Source organism: Prenolepis imparis, unplaced genomic scaffold, assembly GCF_030444845.1.
Source record: "Prenolepis imparis isolate NDT839.2.m4 unplaced genomic scaffold, iyPreImpa1.0 SCAF_4, whole genome shotgun sequence".
In the NCBI taxonomy this organism is placed as follows: Eukaryota; Metazoa; Arthropoda; class Insecta; order Hymenoptera; family Formicidae; genus Prenolepis; species Prenolepis imparis.
Window position 1 is genome coordinate 5,918,647 of NW_028141162.1, and position 26,336 is coordinate 5,944,982.

The 26,336-nt window shown below is 39.9% G+C and overlaps 1 protein-coding gene across 1 annotated transcript in view; it reads left to right on the top strand.

Annotated features, from left to right (window-relative positions):
* Window positions 1–26,336, top strand: part of Sema2a (Semaphorin 2a) — a 190,023-nt gene that overhangs the window by 16,566 nt on the left and 147,121 nt on the right. The window contains exon 2 of the mRNA XM_083037281.1: window positions 14,160–14,277. Within this exon, the coding sequence (XP_082893407.1) occupies window positions 14,160–14,277 (118 nt within the window). The remainder of the gene's footprint in view (window positions 1–14,159; window positions 14,278–26,336) is intronic.

Genomic DNA, 26,336 nt, shown 5'->3' on the forward strand with positions numbered 1-26,336 from the left:
AATTCGAGATTGTTCCACCACCGTGGAGACTCATCGAACTTTCTTCGAGCGTACGTCCCACGCTTCTGGACCACCGGTAATGGATATTGAACTTTCACGACATATAACGTGTTGTGACACGAAAATATGTCTCTAGAAAATAACATTCTTTATTTCATCGATTACTTGATATTGATATACTGCTTTGTAAAGATTTACAAAAGCGGTAGAACGTTTTTAGGATTGGTTTAAAAATATTTACTTTATTGGAAATGTATTAATCCAACTCGAATCTATGTATATGTATATATAACGAACAGACTGTACAGAATGTACAGACATTCAAATAATATGCAGATGTAAAAACAAGAATTTATAATGAATTTTATTCAGTTGAATTTTTGAAATCAATTTTTTTAGCTGAGTTGTTAGATGTATTTTTGAAAAAAATCATGCCTTGGTAAGGTATTTTCGATTATTGACAGTTTCAATAAAAACACACTGTGGCATTCGATCCGTTACCAATTAGATATATGATTTTTGCAATATAGGTGCCAAATATATATTCACATAATAATACAACATTAATCCACCAAATATATGGCGTTAAAAAAACATCTTATTAATTAATTTCGCATTTTTCTTCTCTTTTATCAATCTGATTTATCTTAATCAGAAAGAGTCTACTTAATTTTTAATTCAACGATATTCTATGCATTAGCAGTTTTTAATATTCGCGTCTAACATTACCGGTTGAATAACTTGAGGCTATATTTATATTTGTGTCCAATATATGGTCGGTATACTATTAATTCGTCGGAACTTACTTTCACGTCACCGACGCGACGCAGGAGAGTCGGACGATATTTCGGCTGCGGCGTCGGATTTTATCGAACTCGCGGTTTTACGTCGCGACCGCAGCACCCCGATGTTTCGCCTATCGCGTCCTCTCGCACATGGTTTTGCGGTACCGAATTATTAACCGCAGTCGTGATTGTCGCTTGTTTTGGATGGGCCTACCTCCCCGATGTATCGTGGTTACAATAAAATTGCGGGGGCCGGAGGAAACAGGATCAAGAGAAAAATTTCACGTTACAAGAAAGCGCGGATGACTTTGCCTATTAAAGTTTTTTAATTGCGACTGAAATTTTTCTTACAATTCCGTCATTGAATAGATTGGTTCAAGATGTGAACGATAAACGAATTTAAACGATGTTACGCGTTCCTTAAACCTTAAACGAACGGAACATCTTTCTTATATCTCTCCTCCGAGGCGCAGCTGTTGGAAAAGCACTTTACACAGCACACATGTAACCTTTGATAAAATAGCCGTTAAACCGCACCTTATTAAGTCTCGTTTCGCTAAAAGTTTCAAAGACCCGCGGCGGTTCGCTAAATCCGTTACACTGAAGCGCCGTGGCTAAGGATAATTTTTTTAGAAGCATAAAATACGAGGGTCTGCAAGAGTATAGCAGCGCGATGGGCTGCGAATTAGCCGCTTAAACCGCACCGGCCCTCTCTTATCCGGCTCTCTGAATTTAATTACAATTAATAATCTCCCGCCTCGGCGTCGTAGGAACGATTCGAGGTGATACCTTGGGAACCCGCGTACGGCACCGGATTACTTTACGCTTCGCTGAGACTTCAGAAGCGTGTCTAAGCGGCCGGTTTTCTCCACTTACCGCGTCTCCGGATTCTGATTAGCCGCACTATCGCCCGAAGACTTTTTCTCGGAGCTCCCGGTACCATGAAACGGATGGCCTTACCGCGTGTAACGACACGATTACAATCTCGGCCGTGATTGCGAGGAGAGAATTACGTAACTGTCTCCAGCGACCAGAGCGCGCTCCAAATCTGAATATTACCACTTTGAACTTGGGTGTTATATAGAGATCTCGGTGTGATAAATCGCTAAAATTATTCTCACCGGAAATTGCTATGTTTCTGGAGTCTTTATTTCGTAGTCGGGTTATTATGGCAGAATCAAATCGTAGTCTAATTACCTTCCTCTTCGATTATGTAATAGATCGTTTATATGACATAGTCGTCGATATGGGTGATTACGGCTCGTGCAATCGTATCGATAAATTTTGCGATGATTTCGTAATGTTACGCGAGTGATTTCGTCTCACTTTACGTTATATTGATGGCGATTACGCGGACGATAAAGCACACGACGCGTGAGAGATTCCGCGAGTTAATGAGAAATTACGAGCGCAAGTACGCAAGAGAGGAACCGCAAATCGGGCAGTAGCGTCACTTGATCAATAACATTCAACTAGCATTCATGCTAGCCGATCGTTTCCCAAAGGTGCGTTGATAAAAGCAAGATGAAGCCTTCACAATACTTTGCGCGGGGCGATCGAATTGCTTTGAAGCAATTGTTGAATCGAATCCGAGGTAATCCAAGTTACGCGCTCGTGTATTTCAATTATTCTAAATTACGCGCCGTAACACATACGTACGTACACGCGGAAGGTAAATGTGCACTTTATTGCGCTACACGCGATCATAGTAACGCTCGTGAGCTTTTCCCTCTGTGCATTCGACGCGATTCGTCTTACGTGTGTGTATATATATATGTACGTACGTATGTATATGTGTACGTTCCATCTACCAACATCCCGCGCCTCTCTCCCGCGGAAATAAGACGAGATTGCGATCCGAGGAATCTCATATAGCCACGTGACTGACAATAAGGATACGGGACTCGTTGATTCTGAACTCAATGCATGCGCCGTTATAAGCATCGTCGCGATATGCGACACGAGGATCTCATTAAGATTGTTGTATGTCACGCGCGCTGTAATCATATTTATTGCACATTTATTGCAAAATCATACACGTATGAAACTAGCTCGCAATATTTGCTATATATATTTCCAGCATGTGTTTCTTTTCATATATTTATACCGAGCGGAAAATTTATATTCCTACGGTCAATGCATTTTCTCGTCCTCTAGGAACCAGTGTCCTTATATTGCTAGAAGAAAATGCTGACTCGTTTGTTCTTATTTTTTTTTGTTTTTTGCATGAGCTTCGCGCAACGCGACATGCAATTTTACGCCCATTACGATTTAACACGCTCGTCGTCAGCCCACTCCACGTACAAATGCAACCGTCGCTTTTATAGCAACGTCGAGCATTAAATGTTGCTACATGCACGTTGGTAAGGCATCGTAACCTTAAGGGATATCCGGAACAAAGCGCTCGTACGCGTGGTAAATTATACCGAGAAATAAAGCTGTGTGTCGTGGAACATTTCTTCGGAAACTTTTCAATCGGAGACAATAATAACGACGCGAGATGTTTGTAAAATTATGTCTCGCTGATATAGTACGTGGCTAATGAAAATACCAAACGGCGCGTTATACTTGAATATGTAATATTAAATGAGTTCTTGAAAGTAAAAGGAAATGAAGTCGCAATTATACTTATCTTTTGGACTAATTATGCGAACGGGGGGATACTTATTGCGAATAAGATTACGCATATTAAACGAGAGCGCGTGGCGTTTCGCCTCTCTTTGAATTTCACGGTGGACGAGGAATGTTATCTCGTTCCTCTTATTCTACGACTTGGACGCTGTCGAGCGAGAGAGTATGCTATTAGCGATTACGCAGTGGCAGTATAACGGTGTGAGCTGTAGCTTTTTCCGTACGGCAGAAATGTAACGATTAATTACATTTACGTAGTTGAAGAACGAAGAGAATCCATTAGTGTGTATCGTATGCTATCAGGGAACGTAAGGGAGAGAGTAAGTAGACTATATGACTTGAAACTTTTTCCTCGTTAATCGTAATTCGTTGCTTCATATCGAGTTAATAATGAAGCAAAGCATTAAAATCAAGAAAAGATTCAATTATTACGTTATTCAAGAAAATGGATCAATCTCTGTCAGCAAGCCATATGATAGCTTCAAAGTATGATACGTATATGGGGATGCAGGAAAAGTCAAGAATACACCGCCGCGTATTACGTTTCTGTTAGGAGTAAATTGATAGATGCGTGCCAATGACTAGTTCCTTCATAAATAAGATGTTAGCGCGCCAACAGCTGGATAATGGCGTTCCAGCTATCGACCACATTCGTCGTATCCGCGCGAGTCAGAAAGGAATCCCCACGAGGGTGAAGAGAGGAAGTTGGTTAATGCGAAAATAACAAATCGAGGGATGAATCATACTCGAGCTGACTGCCCTTGGGCACGTGAGGGTAGTCGGGATATTTCGGACCCATGAGAGGCGTTTCGCTTGTGTTACGATTTCTACCTAAATGGCTTTCTCGAAAAATACAGTGTTACCCGGCCATCATTCAAACGAAATAATTGCCAACAGAACGCGAGACTCGGAAAATTAAGCACATATATCTATCGCAAATTTTATAGACGGGAAAACCGTCATTTATTTCATTCCATTTTGATTCTAAGAGATTTACCCTTTGATCAAACATTGTTGATTTGAAAAGAAGATCATTAAAAGCAAGAGCGTTTACATATCGCGTCAAGTGAACTTTCGCCAAGAAGTTGAAAGCAAGTCGAACAAAAATATTAGCTGGCGCTATTAATCTCGCCGAGGTCGATAAAAGAAACATGTTTGCAGAGACTTTGAATTTTTCACTCGGGAACGAGATATTATCGACTTTAGTTGGTCGGTGGCGCAATGTATGAACCGCAATCGTATCGACGAGCTTTCTCTCGCTCAGTGACAAACAGGAGCGAGTGCCTATTACGGGCGAGCACCTATTATGCAGGCCGCGTTTACAGCATCATTAACGAATTATACGAGACAACGATAAAGTCGAGATAAACCGAGCCGTTATAAAGAGATTTATGATATATTCACGATACGAGCGAGATGCGGCAGCTGAGGAATAATATATAAGACGATTGCTTCTTGTAGTTGGACGCGTCACCGATAAGTTTACGGTCCTGTTGACTGCACGCTCTTTTCCGACTCGCTTCCGCAATAGAGACGTAAACGCCCTTACTTCTTTCACGGTGCTCGGGCTGTTATCGCATCGTTGAAGATTGCGATGAATTTCGAGGTTCTTCCTGTAACGACGCCGAAGACGCCATTGCAGCAATACTTGACGATGATATATTGGCCGATCTCGTCAGGTCAGATATTCCATTTTCTTGTTCGCAGCTCTGCGGGGAAATCTGCGAGCTACTTTTGCTATCGAGCAAAGTGACCGTAATTTTTCATGGCTATTTCGACGGCCTTTTCATCGCTTGATCGCTATACAAGATATTAGACCGACAATTCCAACCATATTCTCGTTTTTCATGTTGTGTGATATTGCGTTTTTTATGTATTCGAAGAAATGAGATATTTTTCGACGAACGAGGCGATGGCAGCAACTGGAGTAGGTATCGTGATCCGAGTTAAAGTCGTACAGTCTCAGGAAAAATATTTGTGCAGATTTAAATTACCTTTGGGAGTCAAATTTGTATAATTATAACTTTACTTTCATGTAAATATCGCATTTTTATCGTTTTTATGTAGAAGAGCTGTATGGAAAGCGGATATCGCGTGTACTCATTTATGTTTTATATCATTACGAACGGGACGAGCGCACAGTAACAATTTCTTTTTTTTTCTTTTTTTTCTTTTTTTTTGTCTCAAGAATCCAATGAAAGGCATTCATCCAAATCTTGTTTTCAAGAAGGTACTCTTGGGAGCTGCTTAACGGAACGTAACAAAGGACAAATGTATCGCTTAGGGGGGAGCGAGTGTACGCTTTAATATTTTTAAAGTACATTGAATCCTTTGGTAAAGGAATCTTTCACTAACGAAGCGGCATCGCGGAACGATAGGTCGAGAAGCGGAATAAGACGCTCCAGCGGAGAGTCTCGACAAAGGTCGGCAAAAATTTGAAGAAAAAAAACAAGGCAAAGAGACTAATGGAAGTTGAGGCTATTGAATCGAGGAACAGAAACAAAGGCAGATTTATATATGGCATAAATTAATTGGATTAATTTACAGTCTAATGATGTATTGCTGATACAAACTCATTTGCACAATGATCAGTTTCCTTTTCTGTTTTATTTAGTTATTTTATTTTGTCTCAGAGATTGTGTGTGCTTTGAAAGAGAAATCTTAATTTTTGATGTAACGATTCTAAAATATTTTATTAGGATTTGTTAATATATAAAGTTACGAGATAAATACTTAATACGATCATTATCAAAATGTTTTGCGATTAGCTACATTAAACGCGCAAACAGCATAAAATATATAATGCTATGAACAGAATTATTCATTTACTTAATGACCATCTGACAAGTTGATAAATAACGTAGGAAGATTAATCTGCCACCAATCTTCATTTAGAATAATTATAAATGCAAGAAGAGTAATGTTGCCACCATTCTGAAAATTCAATTCATACTTCATCACTTCCTATATATAACGCCAAGAGCAGCTTGATAGCGTTATATACAGGCTCTTTCAAAATAGCCGGAGCAATACGTGAATACGCAATGGGACCACTGCATTCAATGAGCGCTATTCCTCATCGTTTAATGCCCTTTTTTTCGTGTCGTATAACGTGGAAGTACAATTTCGGACTCCGCGGGATCAACGGAGTCACTAGAAGAAGAATAGCCAATAATACTTTTTCATTAAGCCGCGAGCTAGGATTACCGCGTCTATTGAGACCAGGCACCGAAGCAATCAAATTATATTCCCAACGCAATCAGCTTTCGAAAAAAAAAGGAAGAGAGAAAGAAAGAAACATCAATATATAGAAGTGAGAGACGAAAAGGCACAGATATAAACAAGTAAAGTTGATACGATATGCGACAGTTAAATCCGTCAAACTCGCAATATCGTCGTTGCCCTTGAATGGCCAAAGTTCTGTATTTTGGATGCTGCAGATTTTCACTGTATCTTTCATTTTTCAATATTTTCATTGTTAGTCCAATAATAATTTATTTTTATTTTTGTTAATTTCTTTATATATAGTATCGTAATAAATCAGAATCTCTAGATACATCTGTCGGCTTGATTCTTTCATCGATCAATTTTCTTACACTTTCTCAGTTTCTCAGTTCTATCCATTAGTATAGCAGAACGAATTTACAATTAAAGTTTACCACATGGTCGCAAATAAATTTTACTTGTTCCAGTTTTCACTCCCGCGCTATTCTATCCACGGTCAATTCGTTCCGCCGACCGCGTAGTAATTCTCCGGGGAGCTGGAAGATTGAAACTGTAATTATTTTTCTTTCGCGATACACTCTTGAATTTTTCTCCGTTTAAACTATCCGGCAAAAAGACGTAGTGTCGGTTTATCTCTACTTGCCATTGCTTTTTCCTATTAACGCGTAACGAAAGATACATGGACGGATAAATAAAAGCCATCGGAAGGAAAATAACGAAAAACATATACACATGTAATACATGCCAGTAGCAACACGTGTGTAATGATCAAGATGAATAGCGCACAAGTCAGGGAGATTAATAGCTTAAATTGTAAATTTATTTTCAGGACAGAGAAACTCTAACCGACGCGCGTTATGCGCATCGCGGTTGTTTCGTATAAATGTTTGATCGAGAGAGCAACTTTTCTCTCTCGAAACGTACGGCAGATGTTCCGAGACAAATGGCTTTGAACAAAATTTCTCTCTCTCTCTTCTATAACGACAATTAACAACCCATCAGTGCGAAACTAAGTATTACATGTACAGAAGTGCAAAATTACGCACGAGGATTCGGCACGAGATAATTACAGATAAAAAAGATACATTTTTAATTCAGTTTATATATTTAAGATTCTAATTTAAAATTAAAATTTTGAAATTGATAATAAATAAGTGAGCAGTGTTCTGGAACTATTTTATAATCGTTGATTTAGATGGAGGTAATCGCACGATAATTGCTTTAATATTATAGATCTTCGATGCATTAATTAAGTGTCGCTTTTAACAGCGATGAAAATTCATTCGCCGTCGCGTCGTTGCCGCCGTCGTCATTGTCGTTGTTCGCCGCGCGCTGGATTGTCGTAAAATCGCATCATCGAACCAGTAAGCGCGATGTACCAAGTAATTCAGTTACCACGCAGTTGTTCGTCGTGGTACGCGCGCTCTGCCTCGTTCGCTGCCCCCTTTTGCGTTGCGCCCTGCGCAACTCCCTTTCCGCTTGGTTCTCTTTGGCGCACTCCTAGCGACGCGTGTACTTGCCCATTATAGCTAAAAGCGTAGCACACTCGATTATCACATCGTCGTGGGTGGCTTAAAACTGGGAACGTTACGGACCTTTGACAGCGTTAAGAGCCCATCGGTTTTAAGCGCGACTAAAATATAATACTACCAGCGAAATGGTCGGCCATGCCGAAGAATCAAAATGCATCCGTGTCATTTAGATCGAAATAATCGGAGGCGAAGAAAATGGGAAGAGTGCAACCGGAAGGATTATTGATATTGATTCAAGCTTTCACAGTTGGTAGCGTAGGAAGAAGGGAAGAGGGAGAAACTCGAATGCATGCGCCAGATTGAGTTACGAAATTTGCGAACAAAACGAGAAAGAGGTAGGATATGTGAGTAAATATTGCAGGGATTTTTGCGCCAACATTTTTTCAGCTCCCATGGGCGGAAATTAAAAAAGTTCCAACGCGAAGAGTGAATAAAGCGAACATTCGGGAATGAACTAAGAGTTTACGAGAGCATGTATAAGCGTTATGACTGGAGCTATTGTAGCTTTTGATTAGTATTCATTTAGATGACATAAATTTCTGTTTATTTTGTTAACAAATGTTATACATATATTACAATTATTATTTTAAAATATTTATTTCGTAATAAATAATAATTCTTAAGAAAATATATATACAATATAGGTACATATATATATTTGCTATTTTTTTGCATTATTCAATAAGATGCTGTTTAAAAAAATCGGAATCTAAATCACGTTCATTCTTTAAATAAGTTCAAAAAAAGAAGACTTGTCTTTTCGAAACATTTCTCACACTCCCGATTCATTAGTGAAAAAGCTAGTCTACCCTGATTCGATGGAAAAACAACCCTCCATTGGGGACGTAGGTCTGTATAACGATGCTTCAAGATCCCCACAACAAAGTTTCTATTTGCTTAAATCGCAGAACCTTATGTTGGCCTGTCTTGTAATCGCAATAATGTATCTTATACAGAAGGTTAAATTATGCTAAATAAAAAAAAGTATAAAGAAAATAATCGCTTCTGAAGTATTAAAAATTCTGTGAGTCTTTGATCTTATATATTCTATTTACTTCGTCTTTATTATTATAATTAAATTTTTTATAAGAGTTAAACTACTTGATCTCACGTTTGATTATAATTTGGTTAACATCTCTCAATCTTGAAAGAAATTATAAATACGAGATAAAATTACATTGTTATATGCTTCAATGAAAGGATATTATCTCTCTCTGTGCAAATTACTCAATGGAACTCAATAAAACACAATGCTACCACGGATAGATCGATGCAAATGTATTTAAGGTCTTTCATCTCGCGTTGCACACGTTTTAGCAGTCTTCTTTTATATCGACTACTTCACTATAAACCACCAAGGTTGTTACATCGGGGTGTGACGAGATATAGCTTTTAGAAACTTCAAAGGATTTGAGCCGCCCATTCGCCGTCTTCTACGCCGTGATAAACGTACACGATCACCGTCGAGACCGTCGAACCACCGGGTGTCTGATCGCGTCCGGATGAAATTGTCTGTAGATGGAATGTCTTAGTCAACTATCGGCCACTCGTGAACTTCACAAAGGCTGCCATCATGTCTGTCCGCAGACGGCAGATAGCTGTGTGATCGGTGTTCCCGCCGTAGTTTCCACTGTAATCGCGCTAACGAGCTAGAGCCGCCTTTTCTTCCTCCGTTTCCTATGAAATAAAAAGATCTCGAGGAAGCTCGTTTGAAGGCATGCTAGCACAGTGATCGCGAGTGCGCGGCGTGCAAGCAGCTCCGGGCCGATGCCCCTGTGATTCCGTTAATGGGACCTGCGTGTTCTCAGAACAAAGCTGATCATTTGCCGCCAACGACTGTTTTAAACGGTTAAATATAACGACAGAGATAGCGACTCTCTCGAAAGAAATTGAACGAACACGAGTATATAAATATAACTAAGACTTTAGTTAATGTGAAATACATATTTAAATTTCAACAGACGAAAAAGAGCTAGACGTGGATGGTAGTGCGATGATAGTTTCAAGGAAAAATTAATTTTCATTGAAACTTGATTAGTTGCGCACAAGGCACAAATTTTCCTTGGTACGATACCAAGTAATTTTATAAATCTTTCGTCGAGATTTTATTTTTAATAAACTCCTCTGTCGATTCCCGATTCAGCGACTTTGCTCCGATCTCGCCTACGCTTCTTTAGGAGGGACAGAGAGATATATTAAAAATAAAATATCTCGAATTGAGATTTATTAAATTACTTTATATCGCGCGTCTCGAGGAAAATTTGTGCCTTGTGCACAACTAATCAGTTTCAAGGAGAATTTATTTTCATTGAAACTGACTCATTATCATCCGCGTCTGGCTCTTTCTCGCCCATTAAAATATAGATGTAATTTAAATATAAATACATAAATATATAAATATATAGTTAAATAAATACAGATATACATAAAAAGTTTGATAAATAAAGATATCAGAAAATTTCATGGCACACAGTTCTTCAAGTATTATCGTAATGTAATACACACGTATATACATACGGATACTTGTGGAATAATCTCGAAAAATCGAATGTGGCAAAACTGACCACGGGTTTTGTTTGGCGCTTTTAGACATGGACCTGACCGTCTAGAATCTAGATTATAAATATTGATCCTGACCGTCCTTCAGTCTCGAGTGCACTCGAGAACTCCCTCTTGTCCGGCATTTCTATACCGAAGTTGAGTCGAGGGGGATTCTTCATGGCGAAATTGAAATCGGAGAGGTTCCTCGTATACATTCCACTAGAAGAAAAATCAGAGTCGTACGAGCAAATTAAAAACTTGAGCTATCTAGTTTCAGCGAATCATGTCTACACTACATCAATAGAGAGATTCAACGAGAATTGCGATCAATATCATACAAATACACAGTAAAAGTAGGAGATTAATTGTTAAATCAAAACGAATAGTAGGTATTGGACAACGTTTTATAAAATATTAGTATTTTATAAAATATAAAGATAACTAAAAATAATACACATTTTATTTTATATGATACAATTTTTCTTTGAATCGTATGATATCTTTAATAGATTGAAGTATTACAATGAAATGTAAAGTCTTTCTGGTTGGAAAACGTTGAATACGAAAAGAAAGTAAAGACGATGAAGAAAGGTTGCCGTGGAAGTTGCTAATTCCAACAAGGCCGAAGGAGCCAGGCTTAGCCGAAGACCGCCGTCGGGTTTTAGGCTTTCCGTCCCCCTGGCACGTCTTCGTAACCTCTAAACCGGTTTAACCGAGCTCTCGTTAACTTCGTTACCGCTAATGCCTGTTGCAATGTGGCTAAGTGGCTATTGCTGCTTTGGGCGTTCTAGCCCTGAGGCCTGCGATCCTTTCCCAATTACTTTACTACCGTCAAAGTCGCGATTCCATTAATCAATTAACACGAGTTACAAATTTATTAACAAGACTGGTACCTGAAATAATTAAATATATAACTTGCAAATGACTTTTCACTGTTTTAGACAATCTTATAATTCTCAATTAGAATTTATATATATAATTACAATTCTCTTATTAAATATTCTTCCGGTATAATCTGTGAATTTTACTCGATAAAATTGTTTTCAAATTTTTCAATATTAATTAGCAATTATAATATAATACCGTTTATCTCAATTATTTATTGCTAGGTAATCCGCGTGCTTGTCAACATCACAGTAACATAAAGCGGAGTTTAAAGGGTCACTCTTAGAAATCGTTTTCCGATACAATGTATACATAGTTATACACGTTCTTCTGTGTGCGTGTACTCGAGCATAGCGCGTTCGTCGATAAGTCTTACAGGCCGTATAAGCGACCAAAGGAATGTCCAGTTACGTGTACTCGTAATCGTTAAAGCAGACGGAGACAGCTGAGCTCGGTGGCTTTGAGGGTATCGCGCAAATTACAGATCCAAAGACGAGCGTCCTAGAAATGCCGCTTTGCGTAAAGCCGAAGTCTGATTAAGTGAGGCGTTTTAGTATGCCATGAGTGCATCGCTTCTCGAAAGCGCACTCAAGACCTGAGGAACCGAGAACGTTGAATCGCGGGAATATCGGTGGGAAATCCTGAAGATGGTATTTCGATTTTCTCTTAATTTGATTCCATCTTTATCGTCCCGTTATATGAGCAGATGCATTATAATTAAGAGTAAATTCATCGTCGTACGCTTTAATCTCTGCATTTTATTACTTTACGTTTCGCGCATATTGAATTTCAAACATTACGTAACTAGGATTATTTACTATGAAAGGCTGTCGCAAAGATTATTAACTTGAGTTGATTTTATATTCATGCAGTATCTACCATTTATATGATAAAAGTTTTTATCTTTTACGTGACAGAAATGTTTTCATATGATTCCTCTGTCTTTTGAGCGAACGTGAAAACCTCGAGATTTATTGTCTTTTGTTATATTTATCTAGTGGAGTTGACTTATTTTTATACAGATATAGAGTAATTCACAAATGAGTTAACATTACAAAAACTAAAATCTATTTTTTTTAGCTTTATATTTTTTCTTTTATATTTCAAAGTAATTAATTGATGTTATTTTAAACACAAAATCTCAATCCCTTTCTCCCCTATTAAAATTGCTTCCCCAAAAATAAAATAAATGTACAAATATTATTTTTTTTTTATTATAAAATGACTTACATATTTGCAAATTACTATGGGAGGAATCCACCGTAAAAGATTTCAGAATTCTTTGATAATAATTTATCTCTCTTGTTCTCTATTCGCTCTTGCTTTCGTTCAACACGTGATTTATGGGCCATCTCGGGAAGATGAGTAGACCCACGTTTCTATATCACTAATCGTCGATTTATTGTCACATAATCGGCATTTACTGTATTATTGACATGACACACATATGTGTATAAAAATCTATCATTTTATTTTATTATATTTTGTTTACAATGTTTACAATAATGTAAAATCATATATGTCATTATTTCACTAGTCACACGAGACTTCTGAATTTAGTGCGTATTGTATGTATGTATGTATTTAATATGTTAATTTAGTTGTCTGTTTGGATCTTTGTGTTTCAAGCTAGCAAAAAAAAGTGCTCGGGAAATACAGATATTGCGCACGGTAATGTTATATACATACTCGCCTTCTAGGTGAGAAACTTTTGATTTACGATGCACTGCGCCCGACCAATACCCGGAGCTGCGTTGCAGTAGCGGTACAGTAGAAAAGTTTTCCGGAGACCAAGAACGCGCTCTATTAGTACCATTCGTTATTTTATTTCCTCTCCGATTCCGTGTGTGCGGGCGGCCGTATAAGAAAAGGTTGCGAGAGGTGGAGGAAGCTCCGCAGCTTCCGCGCCAGAAGGAGGCGGAGTATCCTCTGGAAGGATATCCGCCGGCGGTTCCAAGAGACTCGGATAGTTTTTCGTCTCGGAAAACTGGTTATTGATACTGCAGTGCGCGAACTTCCCCGGAACTTTCCTGCCCCACCCCGTCCGGGAACGCTCGCCGTGCTCGAGTAGAAGCACGGCGATAAAAACATATTTGCCCGAGCGCTCGATGTTAACAACCTCCGCTGCTGTTCTTCCTCGTAACGCGTTTGTCATTACTGCTGGCGCGTGTCATTACGCGCCACGTCCGAAAACTCGCTCGCTTCGGCATGTTACGTACGAGTCGGAGACACTGCGATTCATCAAATGTTCTTATAATTGCTCGTACGCGCTAGTACTTTACGAAGAATCTTGGCCAGTCGCCAATCATCGTTTCTCTCGCACCAGACAGACGTCGGTATATATTTATAATCCAGTTAATCGCTGCTGTGTATTTTAAGACACGAGTTTTGCTTTCTCTCCAAGTTCTTCGCGATATTTAGAAGCTGTTTCTTTTGCGAAAAACGTTTAAGCTTTTTTTGTATGTGTAATTTTTAATTATAAGTTATAAAAATTATGTTATTAATCGATTGAAATGTCATGCGACTTGTATTAATCTTAATTTTTGTGTTTCTGTTGCAGTATCTAAGTGCTAACAGAATGGATATGTCAAGAGTTAGAAGAATGGTCGGTTTGCTTTGGTTCGCCTTCTTTCTCGCTGCGGTCTTGGCCGAGGGAACCCTGGAGAAGCTGCACGAAGGTGAGTACTCGCTTAAATATTTTGATTTCCAGCAACACTTGTTCTCGATAGAAGGGTGAAGTTAGCCCCTTTCCCCTTGATAACGAGGCTGAATGCGAACGCGAAGGTGAAAGAGAACAACGCACAGACAGATGGCTATGAATACGCCTTAAAGTAGCTTTTCGCTCTGCAATCAGCTCATTCTCCGCTACTGTTCTCTTGGTTTCACGTCTCCGTGTTTCATTGTTTTTCTCTCTTCACCCCCCTTTTCCGATTGTTCTCCCGGTCTCCATCTTCTCTCTCTCCAATACTTTACAGTCTCGTCCATCTTTCCTCGTTTTCGTCTCTGCCGAGACGGCATCGTCCTCCATCCGCCTCACTCCGGCACGACTGCCCATTCTCGGACCAGTAGTGAGATAGACGTTTATCTCTCGTTTCTACAAACTGTGCTCGCTCGTGTTGCGAGGCAGGAAATTCAGGCGATCGATAGGATATCGCATCAGAATCACTCATTGACGAGCGCTCATTTCTCTTGCATTCTTGCCGCTGACTGTAATGTTGCAGTAAGATGATTGCCGTTTCTCACATGTTGCGTTATGTATTTTTCTATGTTTTTTTTTACTAATGCTATTTGTACGTCATAGATTGAATGTCATAGATTTTTACGTATTGCAGTTTCTTAGCTTTATAGTTTATTATATAATTCTAAAAATATATATATATATTGCATATTAAAATTATCTACATATTTTCCATAAATCAAAACTTTTATGATAATTCCGATTATTTTGTTTAAAATTCCGTGTTACAATATTTAATAATATAATTTTTTTCATTTTTGAAGCCGCATTATAAGTGTTAATAAATACCGATCATTTATCAAGAAGCTTAGTCGGGAAATATATAATTGCGAAAAACCAGTCACGCCCCTTCAACCGGTTATTACGCTAACGAGCCTTCAAAGGTGGAATATTCAATACATTAAATTGAAATTTATCATCAGCACTACCGTGCTGTCAGTACCGTCGTTATATTAATGACGTTTTTCTGAAGGGACAGTAATCTTTCGATGAGCGTGGTAAAAGATACGCATCTATATCCTTAATAATTTTCTTATTTAATCGTCGATACAGAGTTTCTCGTATCACTTGTCTCTGCGTTGTTCTCTTTCGCCTTCGTATTCGCTTCGTTATCTCGATTTCGCGTCATCGCCGCGAGCGATATGCAAGGAGAGTAACGTTGACGATCGCGGGACACCGCGAAAGCATCGTATGATTAGCCGTAAATTCGATCTGCATAACAAGGCAAGGGATTTCTCATGAATAAAGTCATTTCGATATTAATCATGCCTCGCCACATCGACATGAGCGAACGAAGTCAGTCATGTCCGCCCTCGTTTTTCATTCTCTTAGCGCGCTTTCGGATGTCAATCATTGGCGGTTAAACGAGCTATCGGAAATTTCGATTTTTTTTTCGCTTGTTCGCTTGAACGGCGCGTCACGATTTCCTCGACATTTAATTGCATCTATTGTGCTCGCGAATTCTCGCGCGCGACATAATAATGATTCATACCGCGCTTAATGCAAATATTCGCGTCTTTTTTTCATTTTTTTTTATGCATCGAATATATTTATAGCACCAACATTTCGTTTGTGCTCTTTCCGATCTCTTTTCAATTTGTGTTAGAACTACATAAATATTTTATATATAATATACACTGAAAGAATTTTCTCTTAGAATTTACCCTGAAAATCATGGTAATCGTGGGACAATATAAAACGAATTTTTTGAGAATTTCTCTGATTAATATTTATCACAATAAAAATAATATCTATCACAATAAAATATAAAACATATTTGATTAATTTTACTAAATTGCATAGTAAAATTGATCAAACATATTTTATATTTTATTGTGATAGATATTATTATTTTCTCATAAAATTCTTTCTATACCATATTGTTCCACGATTACCATGCTTTTCAGGGTAAATTTTAAGAGAAAATTCTCTCTGTGTAGATATCATCTATAATATACTTCTCTAAACTACTTCTCATCTATTATATATAATATAGATGAGAAGTAGTTTTCGATACATTAACATTATTGGACACGAATATCAATTTCTCATTCCTGTCTAAGGAATAATGCGCTAAAGTAATCATTTGCGTAGCTTTAGAGTTTATCTATGATACCGCAACGATGATAATTAGGAGCTTTCGGTATGAAATTGATTGGGGGGATAAAATTGCGGATTCTCCCGTTATATAAGTGACCAGCGCTCAGGCTAAAGCGGTTTTACCGAGTTTTCTAAAGAGTTATCTATCGCGGTCGCAGTAGGTAGCATAGATAGAGTATCTACGCTTTCCGGCCGATAGATCCTCCTTCTCCTCTTTTTGTTGTTTCCTCTTTAGTTTTCTGCTCACAAGCATAGCGGGTTATCTTTTTCCATTTCTCTCTCTCTCTCTCCCTCTCCTTCCCTTTTTTCCTTCTCTCTTTACCTTCTGTGAGATTCAGTTGTAACTTCCGACTGAATAAGCATCACCTCACTTCCGCTTCCGATGATGTAGCCTTTGATGTAATACCTATGTTATTGCGCCTATTCCTTCTCTACTTTTATACTTTCTTCATCGGGGTCAGAACCTATATCTGTCGTCTTCCTGGTGACCATTCGCGTCATCGTATTATATACTTCTTTTATACATATATCTTTCTTTCCTATCTTCCCGGTAACAATATACTTTCTTTTGAGAAAGGTCATGATTTAAATCTTGTTAAAACTTTATTTGCGTCATGCGAAGAAGTGTAGAGAGACTCGTAAGAAGAAGGGATGAACACTACATGTAGATGAATTTTTTACTGCCTTATATTTTTGAAATAGATAAATCGATATCGCAATTGCATTGAATGATCAATGCATTATCATCGTTTAGTCATCGTGGCAAAATCGGATTATCTAGTACGTTTTATCGCGCGCAGAGGTATGGCGTAGATATTACTCGTATAAAGAGTGAAGAATAGCCACAATTATACGCGACAGCGAGGAGTGACGTCGCGATTCATCAAAGAGCATTAATCTCTCTCCGTCGTGAGTGAGATAAGGCCGCGCTTTTTTTGCTCGCGCAAATATACGCACGTCCGGCCGAAGCTTTGTTTCTCTCGCGCGCGTTTCGCGGATTCGCCGATCCTGCTTCCGGCTTCCGGCAGACTTCCGGCCTCCATAGCACCCATGAAAAATTGCATTCATCCGTCGACAGCGTAGCGTACCTCTTTCTGATGACGTGAGACGGAATCTCTTTTTCGCAGAGGTTCTCCGTCTTTCGCAATTTTGCGCAATCTCTCTAGCGACATAGCGTCAATCTTTTTTTCTTATTTTTTTATCAATCTTCTGTGCATGTACTTCCTATGTCGATTCCTATCGTCTGTGTCGTCTTTTCGTTATTCTGTACACTCTCTTTTTCTTTCTTTCTCTTGTACCGTCCTTTCGCTCTTTTTATTCGCTGAAAAGCTGTTTTCCCCTCCGGGCCAGATCACATCCATCATCCGAGGCAACCAAATCTCGGCATTTGTTGAGGTCTTCATTCTTCGACTCTACATGGTCACAGCAGCTCCTTTCAGCATCGATGAAGGGGTCGTCGGTGACGGGTCCGACCCGATACCGTTTTACCATGTACATTCTCACGTGTCGGCAACTCAATTTCGTGTTATTTGTGATCCACATTTTATACGCTTGCTCTCAAACGATGTAACAATATTAAGATAACGTACTCGTGAAATCCTATCGATTTAACAAAGAAATATATCGAACTGCATAACTCGAATTATATTTATATGCCATAATATTGCGATCGATACGTTACATTTTATATTATTTTATATAGTAAGGAATTTCAAATATAATATTTTTTCGTTCTCTTAACATGTTTAAGTTTGTATTTCACAGTGGAACAAAGATCTTCCCAATTTCATAACTGATATAATATATTATATAATTATATAATTATTAGGATTTTTAGACATAGCTAGAGCTTTCCGATGAGATTTAATCATGTAATTTTACTGTTGTCTCGTCGTTAAGCCAAATTGCGTTTCTAGATTGTCTCATTACTTCGAGCTATTCTGGACACCTCGGTTCCCAGATTAGATAGGGTAAGAGCCAGAGGATCGAACTATAATTCGTGTTGTGAAAGCGTGGTTCAATTATCAGTATCTACAGGGTTGCAAAGTAGCTTGTGTACCTTTATTATGTTAGTCGATCATCGACGATACGCTATTAAGCTTGATCGATTTGTCTCAACAATCATGTTTTTGATTATATCGAATGTTTGAATATGATTTAAATATGATATATTGGAGTGATCGACTTGAATTGAAAAAAACCTTGCTTTTCGATATACCATAAAAAAGTCATTATCATATTGCGCTATATATATCGACCTTAAGGAATTTAAACGAGATACATATTTAATCATTCGGAATCATATAATAGTATAAATAAAGCATAATGTGCAGGACTATTTTTATACGGTGAGTTTATCGTACTCAAATGTATGTCGAAATATATGTATAAATCATAATTTTAAAACTCTTAATGAGAAAACTCTTAATGAGACTATATTAAAACTTCTGCTTATTCGTACATTCTTATTTAAGAAATGAGTGAAGAAAAAAATCAATACGCAGAGTTAAATGGTTAGCCAGCGAGCGATCTTATAATAATCATTATAGTGAACGGGTCAACGGGCCAGCGATGTAGTCTACATTTTGTGCCGTAGTTTTCTATACGTGATACGACACAACGGGTCATTGGCATAATGAAGAAACTTGGCACGGGCTCTCCGGCGAAAAGAGGAACGCAGAGAAAGATTTCGGGCGAACTTTTCCTCGTCGCTCCCGCGTGACGACGCGCGCGATGCAGGCTAGTAAGACCGACAAGAATAACGGTATGGCGGACGAGGAGGACGACGAAAAGTTCGAAAATTCGTTGAAGCGACGCTAGGGTTGGCGATAGGACAAAGAGGGACACGGAATGGCGGACCGGGGCACGTTTATCTTGCACTTCTTGCAGCCTTCGTCGCTCGCTCGTTCCCCTCTTGTATCCCTCTGCGACCGCCACCTTTCTTCCCTTCTCTTCCCGCTTCCTCACCGCTCTCGTCCTAGCTACCGTTTGTTCTTTTGATTCTTTCCAGTCACTTCACCGCCATTGCCATTGCTCTTCCTGGCGTTGGCTTCCAAAGTAACCCCGGGGATCCTTGTGGAAAAGTTTGGTTATTTAATTTCCTACCGCGGTCCGCCAGTTCTCTCCCTCCCTTTTTTTTTCCTTTTATATCTCTCAGGACTCTCGCTCTCCGCTATTCTCTCCACATCCCTCTCGTTTCGCTGTCACTCATGCTACGAAACCGTCCACTTCTCCGCGACGGACGTTATTTCTTGTCGAGCTCTTTATTGTTCGTTGCGGAATAACTTTTCAGAAGAAAAGATTTGTCGCGCGTGATTTTTGCGAAGAACAGATACGACAGACTCCCCGCTATATACACGTATCCATCTTTAGTTCTGAAAATATTCCCGCATGGGAAAGGTTTTCTTTTCGTGTTCCTGCAGTTGAATATCTTGGTCTCCCTTTCCATGTTACAGTGATTGAAAAATTACCTTCTTTTTACATAGAACATCGAGTAACAAATTCGTTTAGAAAAATCTCGATTGTACTATATACATATATATTCAGCATATATATAAATCGGTTAGAGTTAATATCAAGCCATTTCCCAAATCTTCCCAACCAAACTGATGCCATCTTTTTTCGTCATCGACCCACATTGCTTGTTTTTATTCAACTCTTCTACGACCGCTTCGACCTTTCGATTGTGCCATTGAATCGTCGCGTTATCCAAACGAATCTTTTCGAATAAGGGTCCGCCGGCGAGAGCACATTCCCGGATATTCGCCAGTATATACAACGCTCTCCATGGTTCGTTCGCGACAGCGACTGTGATCCGGAAATCCGCGTGTGAGAGAGCGCGTATACGTACACGCGCGATGCACGCGTGTGGATATAGAAGCGCCGGCGTATAATTCAGTTTTACCCTGAAACGACTCATTTATATGCGTTCGTTTGATTGAATCTCTCCCGCGTGGTACCAGCGCTCTCTCGTTCTCTTTATCTCTTCCCCTTCTCTTTCTCCCTCTTTCTCTTTCGTTCGCACCCTCCCTATCGTTCGCACCCCGATAGTCGCCTCTTTTCGCTATGTGCGCACAGCCTCTTCTCTTCCCTTCACCCTCGTCAACGCCAACGTGGTTAGCTGTTTCAATTTCCCCTCGCCGCACAAAACTGAAAGGCGTACCTGTCGTCTATTCTGTTCACTCGTGGTTCTTCTCGTTTTGTCCACCGTTCGTTTCTTCCTTCTGCAAATTCGCTATCGCTCGCGTGTGTGTTCCTGCGCATTTCGCACAAACGCATCGTGTCCGCCTACGCATGACGCATATCATTATTACGGACGTCCGCAACATTATTGTTGACCATAATCACGTGGAATGCAATCGAGCCTGTGGTTGAGTAATCGTATGTGCGTTTGAGAACGGTACGGTCAACCGCGAATAACGGAGGAAACGCTGAAATTAAACAGTAATAATATTTGTGAATTTACATGTAAATTTTGCAAAAATTTCGATAATGTATATATATTATTTTTACGAAGCACACGAGAGCTAAATCTCGGAAATAACAAAACAATATTTTTTTAAAAAGGCCTATACCGGAGAAACGTGTGGCAGATTTTGCATTGTCATTTTTCAGTTAACGCTTCGTCTATTTCGTAACGTCTAGTTGGAGGTGGAAATGCGTGAAACGCGGACGATTATACGAGAGAAAATTCGATGGGAATTGAGCTCTACCAGCGTAGGGACACGGAATCCATTCCATCTCCCCGCCGTCGTATTTTAGGGTGTACGCGTAATGCAATTATACCTTCACCCTCCGGCTTCGGGTTCATGAATATCAACGCTCGTTTGATTTGTATAATGTCGAGTTATTGTTCCGGAATCGAAACATCGGAAAGGGACCGCGTTATTCCGGTTCGAGTATCAGCGACAGATTCGGCGAGCGAAGATATTCGGAGCAAAATTGTCTTTCAACCCTCGCGATTATAAAGGATGCGTAATACGTTCGCAGGTATTTATAGCTGGAGAATATATTTCACGTAAGACACAATGTGCGTAAATCGCTAGAATGATGATTTACAAGAACGCTGTATCGAATGTTGCGATAATTATCGCCGCCTATCCGCTTCACTTTAATCAAGCATCTCAACCTGAGCGATTAACCGGCCCGCAGACACGATTAACGGCAATCGTCCCGAGCGTGCATATACGATGGAACCACTGGGAATTAATAACGCCACTAGTACGATATCGAAATGCGCCTGCTGGTCCGCGGCTTTGGTAACCGTTCGCAACGCCACGATCTAAATACCAATAGGGATGATATTACTTCGCACAGTGTGCGGTCGAAAGCGTTCGGCCGTAAACATTTTATTTTATTTCCGCACCCCCTATGTCGTTAAAAATTCAATGTATCGAATACTCTCAACTATAAGGGATACGCTCTTTGATGTATCATCTTTGCACACATAAAACTCGGTGCTGGACAGGAGAGCATTAGGAAGCGCAAAGTATTATTGCCAGAGCTTAAAAGAGCGCGACGCGAATCGAAAGTTTCCCTGACGAATCTTCCAATAAGAGTAATCACTATTTTATTGATATGTTTTAAGCGTATTGGGATTACGGACGCATCGATCTTTCTTGTCGGCCACTCGATACTCCGACCTGTATTCGACATTCAATTGACAGTTCTAAAGCCCCAAAGTTCCGTACCGGCGGGACGTATCGATCGCGTCCGCGCGCCACAAAATGCTCTCCAGGATGGACCGTTTATTCCGGCTGCTTGCTGTCCAATGACTAATTACTTCAGTTAACTGCTCGTGAAAAATGCACTACTGCCCGAATACCCCCAAAACGGAATGTATAATCAGGCCGAATTGGTCGGGGGGCGAGATCAGGGACAGGAGAGTGCGAGCAGCGAACTGGGGACGCGTCCACGATCGTTTCGAGCGAACGTCACACCGCGGTAATCACTGGTAATGCAGATGGCGGCTCACCGATGGACGGCATTGACAATCAGCTATATAATTAGAGGCCTCGCCCACCAATTAAGCCGCATTCATCGGGCGCGATCGCCGCGCGTCTGCTCGCGAAAAGTCTGCGGACGGTAAGCGCGAGTTAATTTGCGGCGCAAGCAACGCTCGTTAACGTAATTATGCGTTCGACTATTTCGCTGATCGCCCGGTCGTGTCGCATATCCGTGAAAAATAACAAAAAAATATCATACGTCGATCATGAGCGACAGACTGTGCGTTCACCGCGATAATCATTATTAATACCTAAATGCGGGCGGATCGGACGCGCTATCTAATATCGGTCGTAGCCCATTCGGTTAATTCGAAACTCTCGCGGCTCCACGTATACATTATTCTCACCTGACGGAAGATAAACGTCGATATGAGGATTTCACATCGCCGCGACATATTGTCGTGACAGGCCGCTTCCTGGGCGAGATCCATTTATATAGAACTAACGCGGCTAATATTTCAATGTCGATCGAAGTTACTATCACGCGCGTGACCCGCGTAACGACTCGCTCGCGAAATACGTGGCGTTCTCGTTTTTTTTTTTTTTTTTTTTCCCCCGACACGCCTAGATACACACGCTGAATCGTTTAACTGTCGCACAATTGCACCGTCCAATCTCGCGTATCTATCAACGACTTGGCGGATCTATTACGACACGATTGGTTGCGATCGAACGGATTCTGTGGATTAGAATCGGTACGTGAGAATTACCGTGAAACGGATCGTGACTTGTTTCTCGTAAGCATCTTATGAGAAGAGGAATCTTAAACGACACGAATACGGGTACAGGTGCGCCTTTGCGCTCAATACAGATATAATAATCTGCTTGGTCGCGTAAAAGTTCCGTTTTGTATGAGATCGTTAAACTCGAAATAATACCACTGCCATTTCAGAACTAAAACCATTTGTGCGTCTACTATGTAATCTTATACGCGCGGTACTCGCTAAGTTCGATTCTAACTATACTTTTTCATCATTATGATCCTGTTCTTTCCAACCCATATTATCTTCTTGCAACATTTATGATGTTTAATCTAATATAAGCGTGCTATTAAACGACTGATATCTGTTATAAATTATTTAATATTAGTTTAATACATCAGTTATTGAATTAAAAATATTTTATTAAACCTACATTATATTATTATAATGGAGTATCTACTACTAATGTATTAAAATGTAATTATAAATTATAAGAATGAGAAGAACGATATTGATAAAAATGTGATGGATAATATTTCTAATTTAAGACTTTTCGGTGATGAAATCGGAAAAGCCATTTTCTACTATGAAAAGTTTTATTAACGTTACCGTATACATGTCATGTACTCTCTCAATATAATTTCTATTATATTTGCGCTGGCAACCGCAGAACGGATTTGCCCTATAATAGGGTGGGTTCGCGGCTCCTTGCAGCAGCGGTGTTTAAGCACTCGCTTAACGCTGAGACCACCACCTGAAATCGCGACGATTTCCACGATTGTAGAAGCGCGGTCCGGAAGAGAAGATTCTCTCGAATATTCTTATCGAAAGCTATTTTAGTCGAGCGGATACTACCTTCGCGCGATTACACGTCCGCGCTTCTATTTCTCTCTTCCAATTCTGTAGAAACGAGCGGCATGTTATAGGATCTTCTCCTGACGTTTCAATCCTAATTCGATCGGTCTTCGCTACGTATATACGCTTCGATAATGTTGCAAAACGTTAATAAATAAACGCGATTATAACGCTCCATTTCAATTTATTAAAATGTATGTCGTAATTTTGATCATAATTACAATTTATTCATAGATTGTTACATTAATATGAAACAATCTAAAGTACATCGATCGTGAAATATTAGCAAAGACTTATGTCGCTGAATGTAGCGATATTTGTAAATTCAAGTGTACGATGCTGATTGACGAAAGCTTGATATTAATTCGTTCTTCGTGTGCGATTCAATTCTTTTTGCGGATGTCAAGCAAATCTGTTCGTCTGAGGCCACAAGAGGCGGACACAAGAGCAGCTATAAAATGAACGGCTTTGTGCCGTCGACGCGTGATACATCTCACTTAAATGCGGCACACGATGTCGCTCGGATAACGGGACACGACAGGCGCCTGTTTGCAGCGGTTGCTAACAAGACGTGAGAGAGTGGACTACACGAAAACGGGCGCCAACGCCTTTGTGCGCCCCACGTTCTTCTCTTTTTGCACTATTATTACTCACCGCGCCGATGTCTATTGCCCCGATACCGGGCGACGTATCGGTCGCAGCTGGCTCGCACACTACCACACATAATCGTACACTGATGAACGTCCTACACACGGACGCGTCGAGCTTAACGCGTTGCTTGTACGGCGCAGTTTAATGCGGCTGGGTGACCGTAAAGCCTCGGTTCCACGATGCGAGACGGAGGTCGAGGCGGGAAGAAGGGCTCCGCCAGGGGGTGGCGGTCCAGGTGTCGATATAATCGAGAGGCTTGCTCGTCATCAAAGTGCCACGTAGACCTAGTATAGCACCAGTGATGGCGCAACGGTAGCAACAGCAACGGCGACGCCGACGGTAGCAGGCAGCCCTCGTTAAAGCAAAAACGCGAGAGATGATGGATGGATGCTAAATTGCATTAATTAAATCCACCGTGACACCCTCGGCCGACGCAGCCCTTGGTATCACTCGGCGGCATTGCTCGGGCTTGTCTGTGATCGAGACGTGAGCCGTTTAACGGGGGTATGGGTCACTTTGATGATCACACCCTATACAGAGATTCTCCCCGCCGCGCCGTTCTCTGTCTACCTTCGCGTAGTCTCTCTTCTCTCCCTTCGTCTTCTCTTCTTCCGTATTCACCTTCCGTGCAACACCCGTCGTGCTAGAGAGGTACTTTGTCAAAGACGATTTACCTGACTAGAGTATTCTGTGAATCAGAACGGAATGCGGACTGTGCGAGACGCGTTTTAGTACTCGGACTGACCGACGCAACAGTGCGTTCTAATCGACCGCAGACGCACATTAGTACGCTCCGTACTAAAATTAGCGAGCATGAACGACGCCTTGTTTCCTGCAGCGCCGTTTGCGAAGAATCTTCTGAAAGAACAGTGGATCTACTATTGACAAGTTACGCATATATCAATTAATTGGAGCAAAAACTATTCGATGCACACTAAACAAAATAAATTGCGTATATAATATTTTTTATTCCTCTTGATTAATTTTGATTATTTCTTTGAACATTAACTATAATTGTTTAAAACATTCGTTTATAAAATGATATAATATTTTGTCCATAATATTATTATGTCCACTTCGAAATTACGAGTTTTTAGAATACAATAACAGTGCGCTCTGGAAAGAGTAAAACTTTTTACACGATGACGAGACATATCATATTTCTCTGCTATTTATATTCTTCTGAGTTTTATTTCTTAGCAATATGAATGCTCCTGCATCGCAGCCATTTATCCAAGTCGCTTTAACCGATTAAACATGGATTAGGACAAAGTGCGGCGATCTAAATTTCGAGAATAATTGGGCGAGAATGCGAGAATTATTCCGAGCTTTATAATCGACCAAGAAATCGGTTGAAGTTGAACACATGCAAGATTCGAAGTCGAGTTTATTCTCATGGATGAGAAATCCATTAGACATTATTAATTACAGCTATTTTGCAGCATCGCTTCTAAATAATTTAAAAACGATTATTAAATTCTATTCTTATCATAGGAGAATATTTCTTGCACATCTGTGCAAAATCCATGTGTGTTTATTTTTTCAATCGGCTGCTTTGAAACTTATATAGATATTTAACCATCATTCAAAATACTCTTTTAAATCATATACTATATATAACGTGAAAACCCATTTACGTTACATCGAAGTTTAATGCCTCCTTTTGGATCGGAATCAGCGGAACCGTG